Source organism: Ranitomeya imitator, chromosome 3 (genome assembly GCF_032444005.1).
Source record: "Ranitomeya imitator isolate aRanImi1 chromosome 3, aRanImi1.pri, whole genome shotgun sequence".
NCBI lineage: Eukaryota > Metazoa > Chordata > Amphibia > Anura > Dendrobatidae > Ranitomeya > Ranitomeya imitator.
The window spans coordinates 326830335-326853818 of NC_091284.1; the positions used below are offsets into that span (position 1 = coordinate 326830335).

A 23484-nucleotide genomic window follows, 5' to 3' on the forward strand; every position below is an offset into this window, starting at 1 on the left:
CAGGTATCTCTGATTCAGGATCTTCGGGTTCCGCACCCAGAATAGCATTTACCTTGGGAGGATTAACCCTGGTCCCCCCAGGGACCGAAACAGGGGCAAGTCTCTTCCCAACATAGTGCCATATGGAAAAGTCTTTTCTACTCCCACCACATGTCTTATCTCTCCACACGTGGTGGAAACGTAACCTACGCTGTCGGGTACTCTCAGAGTTCCCCATTTATGCATACCACACCCACTTTCCATCCATTGGGGTTGTCTCCAGCAACAAGGGACCCATGAACAAGCTTCCTGAGACCAAGAAAGTGTCAATCTGGTACCCATTAATGAGTACCTTACACAGTTGGTGTTCGGTACTGACAGTTCCTGTAGTGGTGGTGCAGACGAGCCGGGCTTCCATAGACACACGGCGAGTATACCCGCGGTCCAAGGGTTCAGCTGTCATGGGGCAGTTGGCAGCTACTAGTCTGGGGCACTGGCACTGCCAACACTTGATAGCTGTGGCGCGACTGGACCGTAGGGCCGAATTAGGGGACACGGGTCTGCTGTCACTATCCCTCCGGGATATCCCCTTAGTTCAGACTCGGTCCTGATTGCCCCCAGTGGAAGGCCGCAGACTTTTCCCAGGCTCCTGGACTGTCGGGGCCTTACGTGACAGCCGAAGTGGAATGGTGTCCCATATAAAGTCCTGAGTGGCTGTATACCACTCCACCAGTACAACCGGCTGGTCTAGAGTGCTCTGGTTCCCTTGCCCCACCCAATGCTGTATGGCTGCTGGCAGAGCCCTCACCAGCCGGTTGACCACCACCCTTTCTAACATCTGGGATGGGGTTAAAGCCTCTTTTTAAACAAGTGGTAGCAAGTCAAAGGCCTAAGACCTGGCAGGGCGAAACTTGGCAAAAGACCACGGGAACACCCGTTGGGCCCGCACATATGTATTAACCCCCAGTCTTGTAAGGATCTCACCTCTCAGCCTCTCGTAGTCCAGTGCATCATCCAGACTGAGGTCCAGGTAGGCCTTTTGGGCATCTCCCGTCAGGAAGGGGGTCACTAGTTCAGCCCACTGGGTCACTGTCAAGCTATCCCGCTCTTCAGTGCATTCGAATATGGTCAGGAAAGCCTCCATGCTGTCTTCAGGTGCCATCTTCCTCAGCACTGATCGGACTTTGTACAGAGCCTCCGACCGGAATGTGGTCACTGGGGTGGGTGCCTATCGTAGAGCCGTGATCTGCTGCATCAACAGGTTATTTGTCTGCTGCAATTGGTGCTGCTCCTGCTGCTGTTGCTGCAGCTCCTGCTGCTGTAGTTGCTAATCCTGCTACTGTTGTTGCTGCTTTTATTGTCTTTGCTCTTGTTGCTGTCACTGCAACTGCAGCTGCAGCTGCTGCATGAGGGCCAACTGCTTAAGTATTTCCTCCATCTTTTCAGCAGGCTTGAGATGTAGAATTGCAGACTTGATTAGTGGCATGCAGCATGCTTTGGGATGTGCCTTAGTTCACACCGCCCACATTCTCCAACCATATTGTCATGGTTCCACCCCTCAGGGTGTCTGAGATGCAGTTACTGACAGCTCGGCCATCCAATCTGATACAGGGGTGTTCTGAAGCTGTCAGTACTTTAATTGACAGCATGACCATCCATTCTGGTTCTGGGGCATGCTGAGCTCTTGGTGTGTTGATTGACAGCTCAACTGGCCAATCTGTGACTGGAAGGCATTGGCTGTCTCAGGAGTTCACTATCCCAGGTAATGGCCATGCCTACTTAACTGAGCAGCTTCTCCCAAACCACTACTAGACATACATTCACCTTGTGAGGTTTGCTCTTTGTGCTCCCTGTGTCCTGAGTTCTATATGCTTGATCTGTTGCCTGACCTTGGACTTCGTTCTGACCATCCGGAGCTCTGATCCGTTATCCTCCCGATACTCTGACCTCGGAACATTACCTGACTACAATTTTGCCTTTTCTTTCTGTTTATGACATACCCTCCTGGCTTCTGACCTTGGACTCCCTGACCACTCTGACTCACGGCTTAGCCATGAGAAGTGACTAGCATCATACATATGTAGTGCAGCGGGGTTGGTGCAGTGTGACAGGCAATGACCACATGGAAAGTTCACAGCAAAACGTGTTTAATGTCCAAAACTCACACAGTGTACAGCACATGGTATCCTCCGGATCGCAGCCGGGAAACGAGACAGTCCATACATGCGTCCGGTTGCCAAGGATGTCTGCACCACCGTATCACGCTGCAGGGTGCCAGGAGTTCGCTCTGCTGTGTTACCCTCACACAGGCTGAGCTTTTGCAGAGCCGACTGCTCTGCTCGCTGCAAACTCCACTCTGACACACCCAACCTTTTGCTGCTAGGGTTTTTACAATAACCTGTGGCTGTAGGCCACATGGAAGACCCGGTCTGGGGGAGGAAACAGACCAACCCACTACCTTCCTGTAGTCCGTTTAAAAAATAAATGCCCATTTAGTTTTTCTTAAATCTGCCCTGGAAAAATAGCTTGTCCAAGACTACACTTAATTTTATTCTGCATTGCAATCACAGGTGCACTTGTGACTGCAATGCACTTCTGCGGCCTCAATATGTTTCTGAGCACATCCTAGGGGACACATTGCGACCCTCGCAAATAACACAGGTCGCTGCCTCACAATTTCTATGCATTATCACATAAAGTTGGAAGTTAGATGTTAATCTATGTTTTGCATATAATTTATCACAATACATGCAAAGGTGGCTTATTTCCATTATGCATTGATTAGTAATACGGTAAGTTATTTAAAATGAGAAACTAATTGTGATGCATTATTTCATTATTTGAATTTGGGACTACTATCCAATCTGATTGGCATTTTGATATTATGTTTGCAGAAGTCATTCAACTGATGTTCAATCTTCATCCCATGTCTCTAAGAAGCTAGAAAGGTGAGACTGTGTAAGGCCTCATGTACATGGGTGTAATAGAGTTCTGTCCAGTCTCAGGCTTATAGCACTCTATCAGATCATGCTGTACCAACATATGCCATAATTTCATTCAGACACATGCTACATTGGATGCCATGTTCTGTAGGTATTCTCCTCAAGCATTGTGTATGGAGGAGAATAACATAGTGCCATATGGAGGCACCATATGATGGCACACGAGCAGACACAGACAGAAGAGGGCCCCTGTGTAAGAAGAATATGTTCCCTTTACAATCGTATAGCTCATCATAATGCCCAACTCCACTTGCTTTGGAGGTGGAAGAAGGCCCCTCTAGTGCCCCTGTGAGGTTGGAGGGGATGTGAGTCGCCCGCCAGGGTCGGGGGTAGTCGGTTCCAGGTCTGGTCTTAAAGGGGATGTCACGGTGGCTGCGACCCGGTCCGTGCCCTGGGCGCTCAATTAAAGGGGAAAAGTCTTCTAAAAGGAATTGGGAATAAAGTCTATTTTTCGTGACGTCACCTGTGGTTCTTGGTCAGTGGGGGCCGACACCGCTTAAAGGGGTCCTCTGGGGTGATGGTATGGTGGCTGGATGGTGACGCTTCCCACAGGTGAAGCGGGGTCCCCAGGGCTCCCAAGGTATGTGGCAGAGATGGTAGTTTGCCGGTAAATAAGTGGAGGACACAGTGTTGTAAAGTCTTTACCTGGTTTACTGGTGGTAATAGTCCGCAGTCCAGAGTACCAGGTACAGGTGACCTGTGGTCCTGCCAGCTCGGAGGCAATGGGAGAATCTCCTTCTCAGCTGAGGTCCATGAGCCTTTCCAACTTGTGCTGTTGTATGAGGTCCCTGCTGCCTGAAGCTTACTGGCAAAGTCCTCTTTTCCCCTGTCCTGGAACAGGTACCTGCATGATGGGCAGCTTGAGCTGTTTTACAGGGTCTCTAACATGACTCAGGCTTTCAGGTGCTGCTGCGTCTCAGGCGTGGTACGAGCTAATCACTTAAAGTTCTTAGCCCTCCGGTTCTGCTAAGTGTCCTAGTGTCCCACTAAAGCTTCGGGCTCCCGGTACCCGGCTGCTGCGCTCTTGCTCCGAGGGCGCCTGGTCACAGTTCCCTTCAGAGCCCTTTATCTCTCTTCTGCTCCTTTCCTCTGTAGTTCCATTACATTCAACCCCTAGGTTTATCTCTCTTTCCAGAGGCTGCAGCTCCACGTGGCTGCTAGACCTCTCCGTCTGTTCCAGATGTCCTTCCCCTGTCTCACCCTCCTGGAGACTCCTTACCAACTACCTGACTCCTCCTCCAGACCAGGATGCCTCTAGCTAAGGGAAGCTCCCCTGAATCCGGGTCCTGAGCTCCCCCTTCTGGCCTGGGTTTGGAATGTGTTGTGTGTGAGTGCCTTGCCTGGTAAAGAGAATTCCATTGCCTCCAAGCATGATATTACCCTCCCCGAAGGGAAGGCAACATCACTGTAACAACCGGTTACCTGGGGTGTTACAGATGCACCAATAGTATATCTGTCCTGTGATGGCACATGGTCATTAAAACTCTGTATACAGTTGCACAGTATGACTGCATATAGCAGAGCCAAGGTCTACGGATGAATCAATACCATTTACAGTGATCTATTCTTGCTACTAATTTCTGTCTCCATTAGGCGACTCTCTTTAAACACTTCACTGCCATCATCATCCGGTTCTAAAAATTCCAGTAACAGCAAAGAGGAAAGGTAAAGCTATTATGTTAACTAATGAGTGTGCTAAAGAGGACCTGTCACCTGGTCAAAAGTAGCCAGTTTTTGCTCTTATTTTACTTCTGTTGCTCCCATCAATGTTACGTTTTTGTTTTTTTAAATCTACCATATGGTGTTCATTTTTCTGGCCTAAAGATACAACCTAAAATCACGATTCCAGAGAATCCTGTGAATCACACACCCTTTGTAAAGACTAGAGATGAGCGGATCTGACAAAATTTGACAAATTGGGTAAATATTTCCTGGAAAATTCATTTTACATCGAAGTTATTCTCCACAAATTGAATGACTCCAGAACATAACCAATGTAATGATGTACAAATAGAAAGAAATGCCTTTATATTTACCTTAGCGCACACCTCTCCGGACCCTCTACTCTTCACTGTCCTCCATCTTGTCCTCAGTGCACCTTCTTATCACCTCTGCTGAATGCTGAACCTCTGAGACGTTTCTGTGCAAGAGCGCATATGGTCACAATGTCATGACACCACAACACGTGTCGTGAACTTGTCCACACATGTGCAGAAGCGTGTTGGGCCTCATCAGAGCCAGAATGTTATGGCTGGCAATCAGGCAACACAGCGTGCAGTAATCAGCGCACATACAGAGATCTGGCAATAACCCAAAACAATAGGACGAGCTCTGAGACGTGGAATCTCTGTAGACTGCAGTACCTGATCTATCCTCACACAACTGGAAGCAGCAGTGGATTGCGCCTATCAACTACCTATGCAACTCGGCACTGCCTGAGGAGCTGACTAGCCTGAAGATAGAAATACAAGCCTGACTTACCTCAGAGAAATACCCCAAAGGAATAGGCAGCCCCCACATATAATGACTGTTAGCAAGATGAAAAGACAAACGTAGGAATGAAATAGATTCAGCAAAGTGAGGCCCGATATTCTAGACAGAGCGAGGATAGCAAAGAGAACTATGCAGTCTACAAAAAACCCTAAAACGAAAACCACGCAAAGGGGCAAAAAGACCCACCGTGCCGAACTAACAGCACGGCGGTGCACCCCTTTGCTTCTCAGAGCTTCCAGCAAAAGATAATAACAAGCTGGACAGAAAAAACAGAAAACAAACTAGAAGCACTTATCTAGCAGAGCAGCAGGCCCAAGGAAAGATGCAGTAGCTCAGATCCAACACTGGAACATTGACAAGGAGCAAGGAAGACAGACTCAGATGGAGCTAAATAGCAAGGCAGCCAACGAGCTCACCAAAACACCTGAGGGAGGAAGCCCAGAGACTGCAATACCACTTGTGACCACAGAAGTGAACTCAGCCACAGAATTCACAACAGTACCCCCCCCTTGAGGAGGGGTCACCGAACCCTCACCAGAACCCCCAGGCCGACCAGGATGAGCCACATGAAAGGCACGAACAAGATCTGGGGCATGGACATCAGAGGCAAAAACCCAGGAATTATCTTCCTGAGCATAACCCTTCCATTTGACCAAATACTGGAGTTTCCGTCTAGAGACACGAGAATCCAAAATCTTCTCCACAATATACTCCAATTCCCCCTCCACCAAAACAGGGGCAGGAGGCTCCACAGATGGAACCATAGGTGCCACGTATCTCCTCAACAACGACCTATGGAATACATTATGTATGGAAAAGGAGTCTGGGAGGGTCAGACGAAAAGACACCGGATTGAGAATCTCAGAAATCCTATACGGACCAATAAAACGAGGTTTAAATTTAGGAGAGGAAACCTTCATAGGTATATGACGAGAAGATAACCAAACCAGATCCCCAACACGAAGTCGGGGTCCCACACGGCGTCTGCGATTAGCGAAAAGCTGAGCCTTCTCCTGGGACAAGGTCAAATTGTCCACTACCTGAGTCCAGATCTGCTGCAACCTGTCCACCACATAATCCACACCAGGACAGTCCGAAGACTCAACCTGTCCTGAAGAGAAACGAGGATGGAACCCAGAATTGCAGAAAAATGGAGAGACCAAGGTAGCCGAGCTGGCCCGATTATTAAGGGCGAACTCAGCCAACGGCAAAAATGACACCCAATCATCCTGGTCAGCGGAAACAAAACATCTCAGATATGTTTCCAAGGTCTGATTGGTTCGTTCGGTCTGGCCATTAGTCTGAGGATGGAAGGCCGAGGAAAAAGATAGGTCAATGCCCATCCTACCACAAAAGGCTCGCCAGAACCTCGAGACAAACTGGGAACCTCTGTCAGAAACAATATTCTCAGGAATGCCATGTAAACGAACCACATGCTGGAAGAACAAAGGCACCAAATCAGAGGAGGAAGGCAATTTAACCAAGGGCACCAGATGGACCATTTTAGAAAAGCGATCACAGACCACCCAAATGACAGACATCTTTTGAGAAACGGGAAGGTCAGAAATGAAATCCATCGAAATATGTGTCCAAGGCCTCTTCGGGACCGGCAAGGGCAAAAGCAACCCACTGGCACGTGAACAGCAGGGCTTAGCCCTAGCACAAATTCCACAGGACTGCACAAAAGCACGCACATCCCGTGACAGAGATGGCCACCAGAAGGATCTAGCAACCAACTCCCTGGTACCAAAGATTCCTGGATGACCGGCCAGCACCGAACAATGAAGTTCAGAGATAACTTTACTAGTCCACCTATCAGGGACGAACAGTTTCTCGGCCGGACAACGATCAGGTTTATTAGCCTGAAATTTCTGCAACACTCTCCGCAAATCAGGGGAGATGGCAGACACAATGACTCCTTCCTTGAGGATACTCGCCGGCTCAGATAACCCCGGAGAGTCGGGCACAAAACTCCTAGACAGAGCATCCGCCTTCACATTTTTAGAGCCCGGAAGGTATGAAATCACAAAATCAAAACGAGCAAAAAATAACGACCAACGGGCCTGTCTAGGATTCAAGCGCTTGGCAGACTCAAGATAAGTAAGGTTCTTATGATCAGTCAAAACCACCACGCGATGCTTAGCACCCTCAAGCCAATGACGCCACTCCTCGAATGCCCACTTCATGGCCAGCAACTCTCGGTTGCCCACATCATAATTACGCTCAGCAGCAGAAAATTTCCTGGAAAAGAAAGCACATGGTTTGAACACTGAGCAACCAGAACCTCTCTGTGACAAAACCGCCCCTGCACCAATCTCAGAAGCATCAACCTCGACCTGGAACGGAAGAGAAACATCAGGTTGACACAACACAGGGGCACAGCAAAAACGACGCTTCAACTCCTGAAAAGCTTCCACGGCAGCAGAAGACCAATTAACCAAATCAGCACCCTTCTTGGTCAAATCGGTCAATGGTCTGGCAATGCTAGAAAAATTACAGATGAAGCGACGATAAAAATTAGCAAAGCCCAGGAATTTCTGCAAACTTTTTAGAGATGTCGGCTGAGTCCAATCCTGGATGGCCTGAACCTTAACCGGATCCATCTCGATAGTAGAAGGGGAAAAGATGAACCCCAAAAATGAAACTTTCTGCACACCGAAGAGACACTTTGATCCCTTCACGAACAAGGAATTAGCACGCAGTACCTGGAAAACCATTCTGACTTGCTTCACATGAGACTCCCAATCATCTGAGAAGATCAAAATGTCATCCAAGTAAACAATCAAGAATTTATCCAGATACTCACGGAAAATGTCATGCATAAAAGACTGAAAAACAGATGGAGCATTGGCAAGTCCGAACGGCATCACCAGATACTCAAAATGACCCTCGGGCGTATTAAATGCCGTTTTCCATTCATCTCCCTGCCTGATTCTCACCAGATTATACGCACCACGAAGATCAATCTTAGTAAACCAACTAGCCCCCTTAATCCGAGCAAACAAGTCAGAAATCAATGGCAAGGGATACTGAAACTTAACAGTGATCTTATTAAGAAGGCGGTAATCAATACACGGTCTTAGCGAACCATCCTTCTTGGCTACAAAAAAGAACCCTGCTCCCAATGGTGACGACGATGGGCGAATATGTCCCTTCTCCAGGGACTCCTTCACATAACTGCGCATAGCGGTGTGTTCAGGTACGGACAAATTAAATAAACGACCCTTAGGGAATTTACTACCAGGAATCAAATCGATAGCACAATCACAATTCCTATGCGGAGGAAGGGCATCAGACTTGGACTCTTCAAATACATCCTGAAAGTCCGACAAGAACTCTGGGATGTCAGAAGGAATGGATGACGAAATAGACAAAAATGGAACATCACCATGTACTCCCTGACAACCCCAGCTGGTTACCGACATAGAGTTCCAATCCAATACTGGATTATGGGTTTGTAGCCATGGCAACCCCAACACGACCACATCATGCAAATTATGCAGTACCAAAAAGCGAATAACTTCCTGATGTGCAGGAGCCATGCACATGGTCAGCTGGGCCCAGTACTGAGGCTTATTCTTGGCCAGAGGTGTAGCATCAATTCCTCTCAACGGAATAGGACACCGCAAAGGCTCCAAGAAAAATCCACAACGTTTAGCATAATCCAAATCCACAGCTGTGTCCTGAAGCACTCTAATGTCTAGGGGAAAAAAAAGACTGAAGACAGAGCTAAGAAAAAAAAATGATGTCAGGATTTCTTTTTTCCCTCTATTGGAAATCATTGAAGGGCTCCTTGTACTGTTATGGCTGGCAATCAGGCAACACAGCGTGCAGTAATCAGCGCACATACAGAGATCTGGCAATAACCCAAAACAATAGGACGAGCTCTGAGACGTGGAATCTCTGTAGACTGCAGTACCTGATCTATCCTCACACAACTGGAAGCAGCAGTGGATTGCGCCTATCAACTACCTATGCAACTCGGCACTGCCTGAGGAGCTGACTAGCCTGAAGATAGAAATACAAGCCTGACTTACCTCAGAGAAATACCCCAAAGGAATAGGCAGCCCCCACATATAATGACTGTTAGCAAGATGAAAAGACAAACGTAGGAATGAAATAGATTCAGCAAAGTGAGGCCCGATATTCTAGACAGAGCGAGGATAGCAAAGAGAACTATGCAGTCTACAAAAAACCCTAAAACGAAAACCACGCAAAGGGGCAAAAAGACCCACCGTGCCGAACTAACAGCACGGCGGTGCACCCCTTTGCTTCTCAGAGCTTCCAGCAAAAGATAATAACAAGCTGGACAGAAAAAACAGAAAACAAACTAGAAGCACTTATCTAGCAGAGCAGCAGGCCCAAGGAAAGATGCAGTAGCTCAGATCCAACACTGGAACATTGACAAGGAGCAAGGAAGACAGACTCAGGTGGAGCTAAATAGCAAGGCAGCCAACGAGCTCACCAAAACACCTGAGGGAGGAAGCCCAGAGACTGCAATACCACTTGTGACCACAGAAGTGAACTCAGCCACAGAATTCACAACACCAGAAGTCCTGGCTTAGTGTAAAGATGCCCAGGAATAGAGCGCTCGGCAGCAGTAATAAAAAGATGCGCTGTGGACCAGATAGGGGAACTTGAAGAACAGAGGGGTCAAACAGGTGAGTATAAGTATTTTCTTTATTTTTAACTTTTTGAAGGTCATTTAAAGTTTAGCAATATTGCAGCAGATGGTCATCATTGAGCTAATTCAGTGCAAAAACGAATTACAAAAAATCTGCAAGTATAGACCATGAAAGTACTAAATAAAAGGATCCTTGTCTCTGGAATTGTATTGTGGATTTAAAAAACAAAACAAAAACAGTAGACCTAAAGTAGCATTAGGAATAAAACTAGCAAAAACTGGCCACTATTGACCTAATTACAGTTGTATAAGAGTTTAAAGATCACCTTCAAACAGCCCTAGTAATCTAGCCAGATCTTACATTTTCATCTTTGCAGAAGATTCTTAACCCTGCTGTTCTGTTCGGTCTGGGGAGACCTATTTTGAACTTTGGTATTTTTTGGGGTGTTCAAGATGCGGTTCTGAAACTTGTGGTTGATTGACTTAAATGAGGATGGGTCGGTCAGCCACGGGTTTCAGAGCCGCATCTTGAATATTTTAAAGAATATTGAAGTTCAAAGTCGGTCATTTTTGACCAACAGAACAGCAGGGTTAATCTCTTCATCAAGTTGCAATGAATCCCACAAAACTTCTAAAAACACTAAGAAAGAAAGGTGATAAGAACTTTAAAAAAAAACAAATTATTAAATTATCTTTGTATTTCGATGCAGTAAAACTTTGTTTTTCTTCTAGACCCAGTGCTACATTGGCATGTTCTCCCACTTGTAGTAGTCCTCCTTCATCTGCTCTTCTATCAAACAGTTATGCGACAGGCGATTCTGTGAGAGACAAGTGTGTAGAAATGATAGCATCTGCTCTAAAGACTGATGGTAAGGTTTGAGATTTTGAATTTTTATGTTTGTCAGCTTGACAAGTACCCCACTTATAGTTTTGAAAAGTCAACCATAACTACTATGAACAGAGAATAACAAGAATTGGAAAAATGGCTTAAAGGAATTGTTTGGTATAGAAAACCCATTTTCATTCACATCTCTCAGCTAGGGTAAAAAATGGCTACAAACGGTGCCTCTCACTCTGGAGTACAAGGTACTCTTCTTTTCTTCTGCGCTATAGCAGCAGAAAATTTGCACAATTGTTGTTGGAGCGCCTGCAGCACATCTCTTTGGGGTCTCAATACTAGCACATGCAGTGATCAGTTTATCATAAGTGGAATGTTCTAACAAATTGTAAAGAATTAAGCTCCGTCATTTATGTAATAAATGAATAAATTCAACAAATCAACTATACAATGTTGGAAAGCAACGCTTATATCTGGTAGATACAGTCATGGCCAAAAGTATTGACACCCCTGCAATTCTGTCAGATAATACTCAGTTTCTTCCTGAAAATAATTGCAAACACAAATTATTTGTTATTATTATCTTCATTTAATTTGTCTTAAATGAAAAAACACAAAAAGAATTGTCCTAAAGCCAAATTGGATATAATTCCACACCAAACATAAAAAAGGGGGTGGACAAAAGTATTGGCACTGTTCGGAAAATCATGTGATGCTTCTCTAATTTGTGTAATTAACAGCACCTGTAATTTACCTGTGGCACCTAACAGGTGTTGGCAATAACTAAATCACACTTGCAGCCAGTTGACATGGATTAAAGTTGACTCAACCTTTGTCCTGTCCTTGTGTGTACCACATTGAGCATGGAGAAAAGAAAGAAGACCAAAGAACTGTATGAGGACTTGAGAAACCAAATTGTGAGGAAGCATGAGCAATCTCAAGGCTACAAGTCCATCTTCAAAGACCTGAATGTTCCTGTGTCTACCGTGCGCAGTGTCATCAAGAAGTTTAAAGCCCATGGCACTGTGGCTAACCTCCCTAGATGTGGACAGAAAATAAAAAATGACAAGAGATTTCAACGCAAGATTGTGCAGATGTTGGATAAAGAACCTCGACTAACATCCAAACAAGTTCAAGCTGCCCTGCAGTCCAAGGATACAACAGTGTCAACCCGTACTGTTGTGAATTCTGTTATCGAACTCCCTCCTGTGGTCATGAATGGTACTTCGGCGAGTTCTGTCCATGGACTCCCTCTGGTGGCTGTGAGTGGAGCTGCTGCTTCTGAGGTTCCTTCCACATGTGACGTAGTTTATTCTTTGGCTGGCTGCTCTATTTAACTCCACTCAGATCGTTACTCCATGCCAGCTGTCAATTTTCTTGTACTGGTTCAGTTCGCTCTTGGATCTTTCTGGTGACCTGTCTACTCCAGCAGAAGCTAAGTCCCTGCTAGTTTATTATTTGTTCATTGTTTTCTTGTCCAGCTTGCTATCATGATTTTGCCTTGCTAGCTGGAAGCTCTGGAATGCAGAGTGGCACCTCCGCACCGTGAGTCGGTGCGGAGGTCTTTTTGCACACTCTGCGTGGTCTTTTTGTAGTTTTTGTGCTGACCGCAAAGATACCTTTTCTATCCTCAGTCTGTTTAGTAAGTCTGGCCTCCCTTTGCTGAAACTTGTTTCATTCCTGTGTTTGTGACTTTCATCTTAACCATCAGGTCGTTCTGGGTGCTCCTAACCACCAGGTCCATAACAGTACAGCTGGCCCTAAGTATTAATGCATCTCAATAGAGGGATAGGATAAGTTCTGAGACCATTTTTTTTTCTCTGCAGTGTATTTTGTCTTTCTTTTCCCCTTAACCTCTGGGTGATTCAGGACACAGGTGTAGATATGGACATTCAAGGTCTGTCCTCTTGTGTGGATCATCTCACTGCAAGGGTACAAAACATTCAAGATTTTGTGGTTCAGAATCCGATGTTAGAGCCTAGAATTCCAATTCCTGATTTGTTTTCTGGGGATAGATCTAAGTTCCTGAATTTCAAAAATAATTGTAAACTGTTTCGTGCTTTGAAACCCCGCTCCTCTGGTGACCCCGTTCAACAAGTAAAAATCATTATTTCTTTGTTGCGTGGTGATCCTCAAGACTGGGCATTTTCCCTTGCGCCAGGAGATCCTGCATTGCGTGATGTAGATACGTTTTTTCCGACGCTTGGATTGCTTTATGATGAACCAAATTCAGTGGATCAGGCAGAGAATATCTTGCTGGCTTTGTGTCAGGGTCAGGATGAAGCAGAGGTATATTGTCAGAAGTTTAGAAAGTGGTCTGTGCTTACTCAGTGGAATGAGTGTGCCCTGGCGGCAATTTTCAGAAAGGGTCTTTCTGAAACCCTTAAGGATGTCATGGTGGGATTTCCCACGCCTGCTGGTCTGAATGAGTCTATGTCCTTGGCCATTCAGATCGATCGGCGCTTGCGGGAGCGCAAAGCTGTGCACCATTTGGCGGTATTTTCTGAGCATAGGCCTGAGCCTATGCAATGTGATAGGACTTTGACCAGAGCTGAACGGCAAGAACACAGACGTCAGAATGGGCTATGTTTTTACTGTGGTGATTCCACTCATGCTATCTCCGATTGTCCTAAGCGCACTAAGCGGTTTGCTAGGTCTGCCACCATTGGTACGGTACAGTCTAAATTTCTTTTGTCCGTTACTCTGATTTGCTCTATGTCGTCCTATTCTGTTATGGCATTTGTGGATTCAGGCGCTGCCCTGAATTTGATGGACTTGGAGTTTGCCAGGCGCTGTGGTTTTTTCTTGGAGCCCTTGCAGTATCATATTCCATTGAGAGGAATTGATGCTACGCCTTTGGCCAAGAATAAGCCTCAGTACTGGACTCAATTGACCATGTGCATGGCTCCTGCACATCAGGAGGATATTCGCTTTTTGGTGTTGCATAATCTGCATGATGTGGTCGTTTTGGGGTTGCCATGGCTACAGGTCCATAATCCAGTATTGGATTGGAAATCTCTGTCTGTGTCCGGCTGGGGTTGTCAAGGGGTACATGGTGATGTTCCATTGCTGTCAATTTCGCCTTCCACTCCTTCTGAAGTCCCTGAATTTTTGTCGGATTACCGGGATGTATTTGATGAGCCCAAATCCAGTGCCCTACCTCCTCATAGGGATTGCGATTGTGCTATTAATTTGATTCCTGGTAGTAAGTTTCCTAAGGGCCGACTGTTCAATTTATCTGTGCCAGAGCACGCCGCTATGCAGAGTTATATAAAGGAATCCTTGGAGAAAGGTCATATTCGCCTGTCGTCATCACCGTTGGGAGCAGGGTTCTTTTTTGTGGCCAAGAAGGATGGTTCTTTGAGACCTTGTATTGATTACCGCCTTCTTAATAAGATCACAGTCAAATTTCAGTACCCTTTGCCGCTGCTGTCTGATTTGTTTGCTCGAATTAAGGGGGCTACTTGGTTCACCAAGATAGATCTTCGAGGGGCGTATAATCTTGTGCGTATTAAACAGGGCGATGAATGGAAAACAGCATTTAATATACCCGAGGGCCATTTTGAGTACCTGGTTATGCCATTTGGGCTTTCTAATGCTCCATCTGTATTTCAGTCCTTTATGCATGACATCTTCCGAGAGTACCTGGATAGATTCATGATTGTATATTTGGATGATATTTTGGTCTTTTCGGATGATTGGGAGTCTCATGTAAAGCAGGTCAGAATGGTGTTCCAGGTCCTTCGTGCAAATTCCTTGTTTGTGAAGGGGTCAAAGTGTCTCTTTGGAGTTCAGAAGGTTTCATTTTTGGGTTTCATTTTTTCCCCTTCTACTATCGAGATGGACCCTGTTAAAGTTCAGGCCATTTATGATTGGACTCAGCTGACATCTGTGAAGAGCCTGCAGAAGTTCCTGGGCTTTGCTAATTTTTACCGTCGCTTCATCGCTAATTTTTATAGTGTTGCTAAACCGTTGACTGATTTTACCAAGAAAGGTGCTCATGTGGTCAATTGGTCCTCTGTGGCTGTAGAGGCTTTTCAGGAGTTGAAGCGTCGTTTTTCTTCTGCCCCTGTGTTGTGCCAGCCAGATGTTTCGCTCCCGTTTCAGGTCGAGGTTGATGCTTCTGAGATTGGAGAAGGGGCTGTTTTGTCGCAAAGAAGTTCTGATGGCTCGGTGATGAAACCATGAGCCTTCTTTTCTAGAAAGTTCTCGCCTGCTGAGCGCAATTATGATGTTGGCAATCGAGAGTTGTTGGCCATGGAATGGGCATTCGAGGAGTGGCGACATTGGCTTGAAGGAGCCAAGCATCGCGTGGTGGTTTTGACGGATCACAAGAATTTGACTTATCTCGAGTCTGCCAAACGGTTGAATCCTAGACAGGCTCGATGGTCGCTGTTTTTCTCCCGTTTTGATTTTGTGGTTTCGTACCTTCCGGGCTCTAAGAATGTGAAGGCTAATGCCCTGTCAAGGAGTTTTGTGCCTGACTCTCCGGGTGTTCCTGAGCCGGCGGGTATTCTCAAAGAGGGGGTAATTTTGTCTGCCATCTCCCCTGATTTGCGGCAGGTGCTGCAGAAGTTTCAGGCTGATAGACATGACCGTCGTCCAGCGGAGAAACTGTTTGTCCCTGATAGATGGACTAGTAGAGTTATCTCTGAGGTTCATTGTTCGGTTTTGGCTGGTCATCCTGGAATCTTTGGTACCAGAGATTTGGTGGCTAGATCTTTTTGGTGGCCTTCTTTGTCTCGGCATGTGCGTTCTTTTGTGCAGTCCTGTGGGACTTGTGCTCGGGCTAAGCCCTGCTGTTCTCGTGCCAGTGGGTTGCTTTTGCCCTTGCCGGTCCTGAAGAGGCCCTGGACGCATATTTCCATGGATTTTATTTCAGATCTCCCTGTCTCTCAAAGGATGTCGGTCATTTGGGTGGTTTGTGATCGCTTCTCTAAGATGGTCCATTTGGTACCCTTGTCTAAATTGCCTTCCTCCTCTGATTTGGTGCCATTGTTTTTCCAGCATGTGGTTCGTTTGCATGGCATTCTGGAGAACATCGTCTCGGACAGAGGTTCCCAGTTTGTTTCGAGGTTTTGGCGGTCCTTTTGTGCTAAGATGGGCATTGATTTGTCTTTTTATTCGGCTTACATCCTCAGACAAATGGCCAAACCGAACGAACTAATCAGACTTTGGAAACATATCTGAGATGCTGTGTTTCTGCTGATCAGGATGATTGGGTGTCCTTCTTGCCTTTGGCTGAGTTTGCCCTTAATAATCGGGCCAGCTCGGCTACTTTGGTTTCGCCTTTTTTCTGTAATTCTGGTTTTCATCCTCTTTTCTCTTCAGGGCAGGTTGAGCCTTCGGACTGTCCTGGTGTGGATACTGTGGTGGACAGGTTGCAGCAGATTTGGACTCATGTGGTGGACAATTTGACATTGTCCCAGGAGAAGGCTCAACGTTTCGCTAACCGCCGGCGCTGTGTTGGTCCCCGACTTCATGTTGGGGATTTGGTTTGGTTGTCGTCTCGTTATGTTCCTATGAAGGTTTCCTCTCCTAAGTTTAAGCCTCGTTTCATTGGTCCGTATAAGATTTGTGAAGTTCTCAATCCTGTGTCATTTCGTTTGGCCCTTCCAGCTTCTTTTGCCATCCATAATGTGTTCCATAGGTCGTTATTGCGGAGATACGTGGCGCCTATGGTTCCCTCCGTTGATCCTCCTGCCCCGGTGTTGGTCGAGGGGGAGTTGGAGTATGTGGTGGAGAAGATTTTGGATTCTCGTATTTCGAGACGGAAACTCCAGTACCTGGTCAAGTGGAAGGGTTATGGTCAGGAAGATAATTCCTGGGTTTTTGCCTCTGATGTTCATGCTGCCGATCTAGTTCGTGCCTTTCATTTGGCTCGTCCTAATCGGCCTGGGGGCTCTGGTGAGGGTTCGGTGACCCCTCCTCAAGGGGGGGTTACTGTTGTGAATTCTGTTATTGAACTCCCTCCTGTGGTCATGAATGGTACTTCGACGAGTTCTGTCCATGGACTCCCTCTGGTGGCTGTGAGTGGAGTTGCTGCTTCTGAGGTTCCTTCCACAGGTGACGTAGTTTATTCTTTGGCTGGCTGCTCTATTTAACTCCACTCAGATCGTTACTCCATGCCAGCTGTCAATGTTCTTGTACTGGTTCAGTTCGCTCTTTGATCTTTCTGGTGACCTGTCTACTCCAGCAGAAGCTAAGTCCCTGCTAGTTTATTATTTGTTCATTGTTTTCTTGTCCAGCTTGCCATCATGATTTTGCCTTGCTAGCTGGAAGCTCTGGGATGCAGAGTGGCACCTCCGCACCGTGAGTCGGTGCGGAGGTCTTTTTGCACACTCTGCGTGGTCTTTTTGTAGTTTTTGTGCTGACTGCAAAGATACCTTTTCTATCCTCAGTCTGTTTAGTAAGTCTGGCCTCCCTTTACTGAAACTTGTTTCATTCCTGTGTTTGTGACTTTCATCTTAATCATCAGGTCGTTCCGGGTGCTCCTAACCACCAAGGTCCATAACACTGTACTATCCGTCGGCGTCTGAATGAAAAGGGACTGTATGGTAGGAGAGCCAGGAAGACCCTACTTCTTACCTCGAGACATAAAAAAGCCAGGCTGGAGTTTGCCAAAACTTACCTGAAAAAGCCTAAATCATTTTGGAAGAATGTTCTCTGGTCAGATGAGACAAAAGTAGAGCTTTTTGGGCAAAGGCATCAACATAGACTTTACAGGAGAAAAATAGAGGCATTCAACGAAAAGAACACGGTTCCTACAGTCAAACATGGCGGAGGTTCCCTGATGTTTTGAGGTTGCTTTGCTGCCTCTGGCACTGGAATGCTTGACCGTGTGCATGGCATTATGAAGTTTGAAAACTACCAACAAATTTTGCAGCATAATGTAGGGCCCAGTGTGAGAAAGGTGGATCTCCCTCAGAGGTCATGGGTCTTCCAGCAGGACAATGACCCAAAACATGTTGCAGAGTGCGTCTTCTTGCAGTCACCGCTGTACTTAGGAAAGCTTCAATCAGCAAGATATCTTGAGTAAACAGTATTTACTTCATACTGGATAAACATGCGATACAATTCAGTGTCACACAGTCCGTGCACTGAACACAACACATTCATGAAGAAAAAGCAAAACCGAAAGTAAGAAAACAACCAACCACTGAGAGCTTCCCTCCCCACATTACAGCAAGTATATAACTTTACACACTATCGCCATCTGCTGTCTGGTTAGTATAAAGTCCTCCTTTCACTTATAATAAGTCCCAATCTGTTGCATATGCCAACACCCTTTCTCAACAGTAAGGACTTATTCAATCAAACCCAACTTTCTTATTAGTCTCTGATGTTTATCAGCATTCAACGCCTTCGTGAAAATGTCTGCTGTCATTTCTTCAGTAGGACAGTACTCTAACTTCAAGACTCCTTGTTCCTGATGATCTCTCAAGAAATGATATTTCACATCAATACGCTTGGTTCTTGGATTGACTCTTTCCATCTGAGCAAGAACAAGACATCCTTGATTGTCCTCTTTTAGTTTTGTTGGTGCCAACTGTGGTTGTCCTAATTCTGTCAACAATTGTCTTAACCACAGTACTTCTTGACTCGCGTGTGCTGCGGCAACATATTCTGCTTCTGTTGAAGATAGTGTGTTTGACAACTGGAGCAAATGTCTCATCATAGTCTTCTCCAACAGGCAGTTTAGATATTTTTTCCCAAGAAGTAGGCTCATAGATTTTTCTTGTGCTTGTCTTGTATGAGAGACATTTTGGTGGTTTTCCTTTGTTCTCTCTCATTGAACGTCTTGGTTCTGTGTCTGTTTGTAGTTGTGATTCTTCACTTTCAGTATTTTGTTCTTCATTAACTTCTACTTCTTTCTCATCAGATATTTCTTCAGTTGTGTCATTATTGGTTATCTCATTTTTTGTTTCAACTGAAATCATAATATCTTCATTCAAATCTTCAATGAATGTCACACTGTTACTCACCGTAACTCTGTCTGTTTTGGGATCTAGGATTCTGTATCCTTTGCAATTTTCACTATATCCAACAAATATTCCTTCCATGGATCTGTTTTGAAGTTTGGAACGTTTTTCTGTTGGAATGAATATGAAAACTTTACATCCAAAAACCTTTAAATGATTGACACTTGGTTTCATACCTTGCCACAGTTCATATGGAGTTTTCGTCAGTTTTCTGGAAAAAAGTCTGTTCAGTAGATAAGTAGCTGTCATTGCTGCCTCACCCCAATATTTCTCTGGTAGTTTGGAATCCGTCAGCATACATCTTATCATCTCTGTAAGAGTTCTGTTTTTCCTTTCTGCTACTCCATTTTGTTCAGGTGTGTATGGAACCGTTTTTTGGTGTTCTATCCCATTTTGTCTTAAGTAGTCTTCTGTTCTGTGACCTGTAAATTCACCTCCATTATCACTTCTGATGACAATTGGCTTCCTTTGAAATTTGTTACTTGATCTTGTTACATAGTCTACAAGTTTATCAAAAACTTCACTTTTGTTTTTAATTAAGTATGTGACTGTGTATCTTGAGTAATCGTCTATAAAAGTCAACATGTATCTATTGCCTCCTGATGTAGTCACTTTCATGGGTCCACATACGTCAGTATGCACCAAATCAAGTGGTCTTTCGCTTTTCATCTCACTTTCTTTTGGAATAGATATCCTTGTGGCTTTGGATTTTATACAACAATCACATCTTATGGTAATTGAGCAATCTGATATCTTTAAATCTTTTGTCAATTCTTTTCTCTGTAGTTCCCTTATACTGTCAGGGTGTCTATGTCCTAGACGTCTATACCACATGTGAATACAGTTTTTGTGATCATGTGTACATACCTTCATCTGTTCCTTTGGTGTGTCAAAATGATATAATTGTTCATCTGCCTTGACTTTGGTTATCACCTTGTTTCCTGCAATAATTGCACACTCATTGTCTTTGAATTTCACTGTAAGTCCTTTTGCTGTTAAACGTTTCACAGATAATAATCCGCCTTCCAATTTTGGAACATACAACACATCTTGTACAAGTATCTTTGAATCTTGCCCGAACTTGTTTGAACAATTTAGCATACCTTGTCCGATACCTTCTGCGGTTATTTTACTTCCATCTGCGAGATACATGGCTTCTTTCTTATCTAAATCAAGATCAGTAAAGAAATTCTTGTCACTTGTCATATGATTCGTTGCTCCTGAATCAATAAACCAATGAAGTGATGATTTCTTGTCTGTTACTTTAAATGTGCCATTCCAATTATTCTCACATGAATCTGAAATTGTGTTTTTTACTTTCTCTGTATGCTTTTTATGTTGTAATTTTTGTTGTTCTGCTTTCCATATGGTACAGTCTTTCTTTAAATGACCTTTTTTCTTACATCTGAAGCATTCTCTTGTCTCTTTATTATAGGGTTTTTTGAATTCTGTAGCTTTAAGAGCGTTTTCACTGTCCTTTTCAGTAGAAGAATCATTTCTTTGTTCTTTTCTTCTCTGATATTCATCTATTAGTCTTGTTTTCACAAAATCTAATGTAATGTCAGTTTCTGGTCTCGTCTCAAGGGCATTTATCAAGGCTGTATACGAATCTGGTAAACTGCACAACAATATAGCTGCTACATGACTTTCTTTAATATCTTCACCAATAGATCTTAGCTGTGATATCACTTCCATCATTGAGAATATGTGCTTCTGCATATCGTCATTTGCACTCAATCTCATACTGTACAGCTTTCTTAATAAAAACAACTTGTGATTCAAGCTAGGTCTTTCATACAGTTTTCTTAATGCTTCCCACATTCCCTTAGCTGTTTCTTCATTTCTTATATGTATTAATTGAGCATCATCCACTAATAAGCTAATGGTGGCTCTCGCTTGTATATCCTTCTTATCCTATGTCTGATTATCTTGATCTGGTCTTGCTGTAACAATTACTTCCCATAGATCATCCTTAGATAACAACATCTCTACTTTGAATTTCCATAACTGATAATTTTCACTATTCAGTTTAGCTACTGTAAATTTCAGTTCTGTGTTACTCATCATCTTTATATAGTCTTACTTGTTTAGAGAGTTGTACTGAAGATATTCTCCTGTATGTCCTGTGAATTCTCTGCAATTATATCCAGCTCCTGGGATGCTGAATTCCTCTGTCACTCTGTATCTGGATTTAGTTCCTTCTGTTTACAGAGCTTATCTGTGTGCTCCATTATCTGGGCTATAAACCAGGATCCTTCTGCCTGAGCTTGTAGCCTGTAGTGTCTGGGGTGCCTGGGATGTCTGGGGTTATCTGGGGTTATCTGGGATGTCTGGGGTTATCTGGGATTATCTGGGCCCATAACCTGTTGCAGAGTGCGTCTTCTTGCAGTCACCACTGTACTTAGGAAAGCTTCAATCAGCAAGATATCTTGAGTAAACAGTATTTACTTCATACTGGATAAACATGAGATACAATTCAGTGTCACACAGTCCGTGCACTGAACGCAACACATTCATGAAGAAAAAGCAAAACCGAAAGTAAGAATACAACCAACCACTGAGAGCTTCCCTCCCCACATTACAGCAAGTATATAACTTTACACACTATCGCCATCTGCTGTCTGGTTAGTATAAAGTCCTCCTTTCACTTATAATAAGTCCCAATCTGTTGCATATGCCAACAAAACACACTTCAAAAAGCACTAGAAAATGGTTTGAGAGAAAGCACTGGAAACTTCTAAGGTGGCCAGCAATGAGTCCAGACCTTAATCCCATAGAACACATGTGGAGAGATCTAAAAATGGCAGTATGGAGAAGGCACCCTTCAAATATCAGGGACCTGGAGCAGTTTGCCAAAGAAGAATGGTCTAAAATTCCAGCAGAGCATTGTATGAAAATCATTGATGGTTACCGGAAGCGGTTGGTCGCAGTTATTTTGGCTAAAGGTTGTGCAACCAATTATTAGGCTGAGGGTGCCAAAACTTTTGTCTGGCCCATTTTTGGAGTTTTGTGTGAAATGATCAATGTTTTGCTTTTTGCTTCATTCTCTTTTGTGTTTTTTCATTTAAGACAAATTAAATGAGGATAATAATACCAAATAATTTGTGTTTGCAATCATTTTCAGGAAGAAAATCAGTATTATCTGACAGAATTGCAGGGGTGTCAATACTTTTGGCCATGACCGTAGCAGGTTGTACACATTATCAGAGAAGAGCTTGTATATTTCTGGATTAAAACTGCATTGTTCACAGTTTTCTAAAACCATAATTACCTGAAAGGAAGATTTGCAGTGCTATCATTATAGAGGAAATCTCTTCTGTTCTCAGAGGGAATATAACTAGGGATGAGCGGACCTGTGGATGTTTGGGTTTATCAGGTTCGGTCGAACTGTAGTTTAAAGTCCGGTTGGGCATCCGAACTTGGCACTGACCTTGACCCCAAACTCTAACTAAATAGATTTCAATAGGGACCCGAAGTTAGGTGCTTTAAAATGGCTGTAAAATGGACATAGTAACATCTAGGGGGCTGCAAAGTGGGGGTAAGCACAAGACAGTTGCCCTGCAAACAAGCGCGGGCAGGAAAATGACTTAAAATAACACAGAATAACAAAAAATTAATAATTAAAACCTTGAATCAGGCGGCCAATGTGCAAGTGGAGGAGGAGATAAAAGAGTTAGCCAACATTGTTTTTGTGTTTTGTTTTTTTTCTTTTTTTTTTTGGGGGGGGGAGGTACTCTGAAAACAGGCTCTGTGGGGGAGCTCTGCATGCAGGGAGTGTAATAATCTGCTTGCCAATTTCTCCCTGTATATGGGCTTTGTAATACTTTGCACTTTTTTCGGTGCAAAGAGTGAGGAGAGCATCAAATAGGAGACGTTGCCATGGTGCTGCTGGTGGTGTTGTAGCTGCTGCAGGGAGAGATAGGATGTAGTCGATCTGTACCTGCTACGTACCCGAATTATACACCTTCCTCTGGTGCACACAGACGACAGGTCATCCTGCGTCATTTCATAGGCCCGAGTACTTCTGAAAGAATAGTGAGGCCAGGACAAGTATAGGTGGTTTTAGATTGGATGGCTGAGAGTGCCTTCAGTTCATTCACTTTATCTTCCACTGGTCTCCTGCTAAAAGCTCATATTTTGCACCTGCGGCCCATGGGCATCCATATTCCACCTCAGCCTTTTGCAAATCATGCAAGCAGTCTGAGCCACATTCATGCAAACACCACTTCTGCTTTTTGATGTCTGGCTGTGTTTCCATGTGCCATCCACCTGGCCCTGCATCACAATTCGAAGAGATTGAGTGCCCTGATGCCCAACCACTTGTTCTGTTTGAGGATGAGTACATAGGAGGGGTAGTACAAATGGTCAGTGGACCACCACAGCACATCTCTGATTATGCTGATGACAAAACACAGGTGCCAACAGCTGCAACTTTCTACCTATGTGTAAACTGGCAAGGAGGGCAGAGGCAAGAACTGGGTGGAACATCATGCGCTGGATTATTATTATTATTTGTTTAGAGCATCATTGATTCTATGGTGCTGTACGTGAGAAGTGGTTACATAT

General features: G+C 44.6%; 1 protein-coding gene across 1 annotated transcript in view; it reads left to right on the forward strand.

Annotated features, from left to right (window-relative positions):
• The window catches only part of LOC138669862 (transcription elongation factor A protein 3-like), a 334979-nt gene that overhangs the window by 190633 nt on the left and 120862 nt on the right, over nucleotides 1-23484 (forward strand). The window contains exons 7-9 of the mRNA XM_069756695.1: nucleotides 2874-2927; nucleotides 4575-4646; nucleotides 10831-10967. Coding sequence (XP_069612796.1) covers nucleotides 2874-2927; nucleotides 4575-4646; nucleotides 10831-10967 — 263 coding nt within the window. The remainder of the gene's footprint in view (nucleotides 1-2873; nucleotides 2928-4574; nucleotides 4647-10830; nucleotides 10968-23484) is intronic.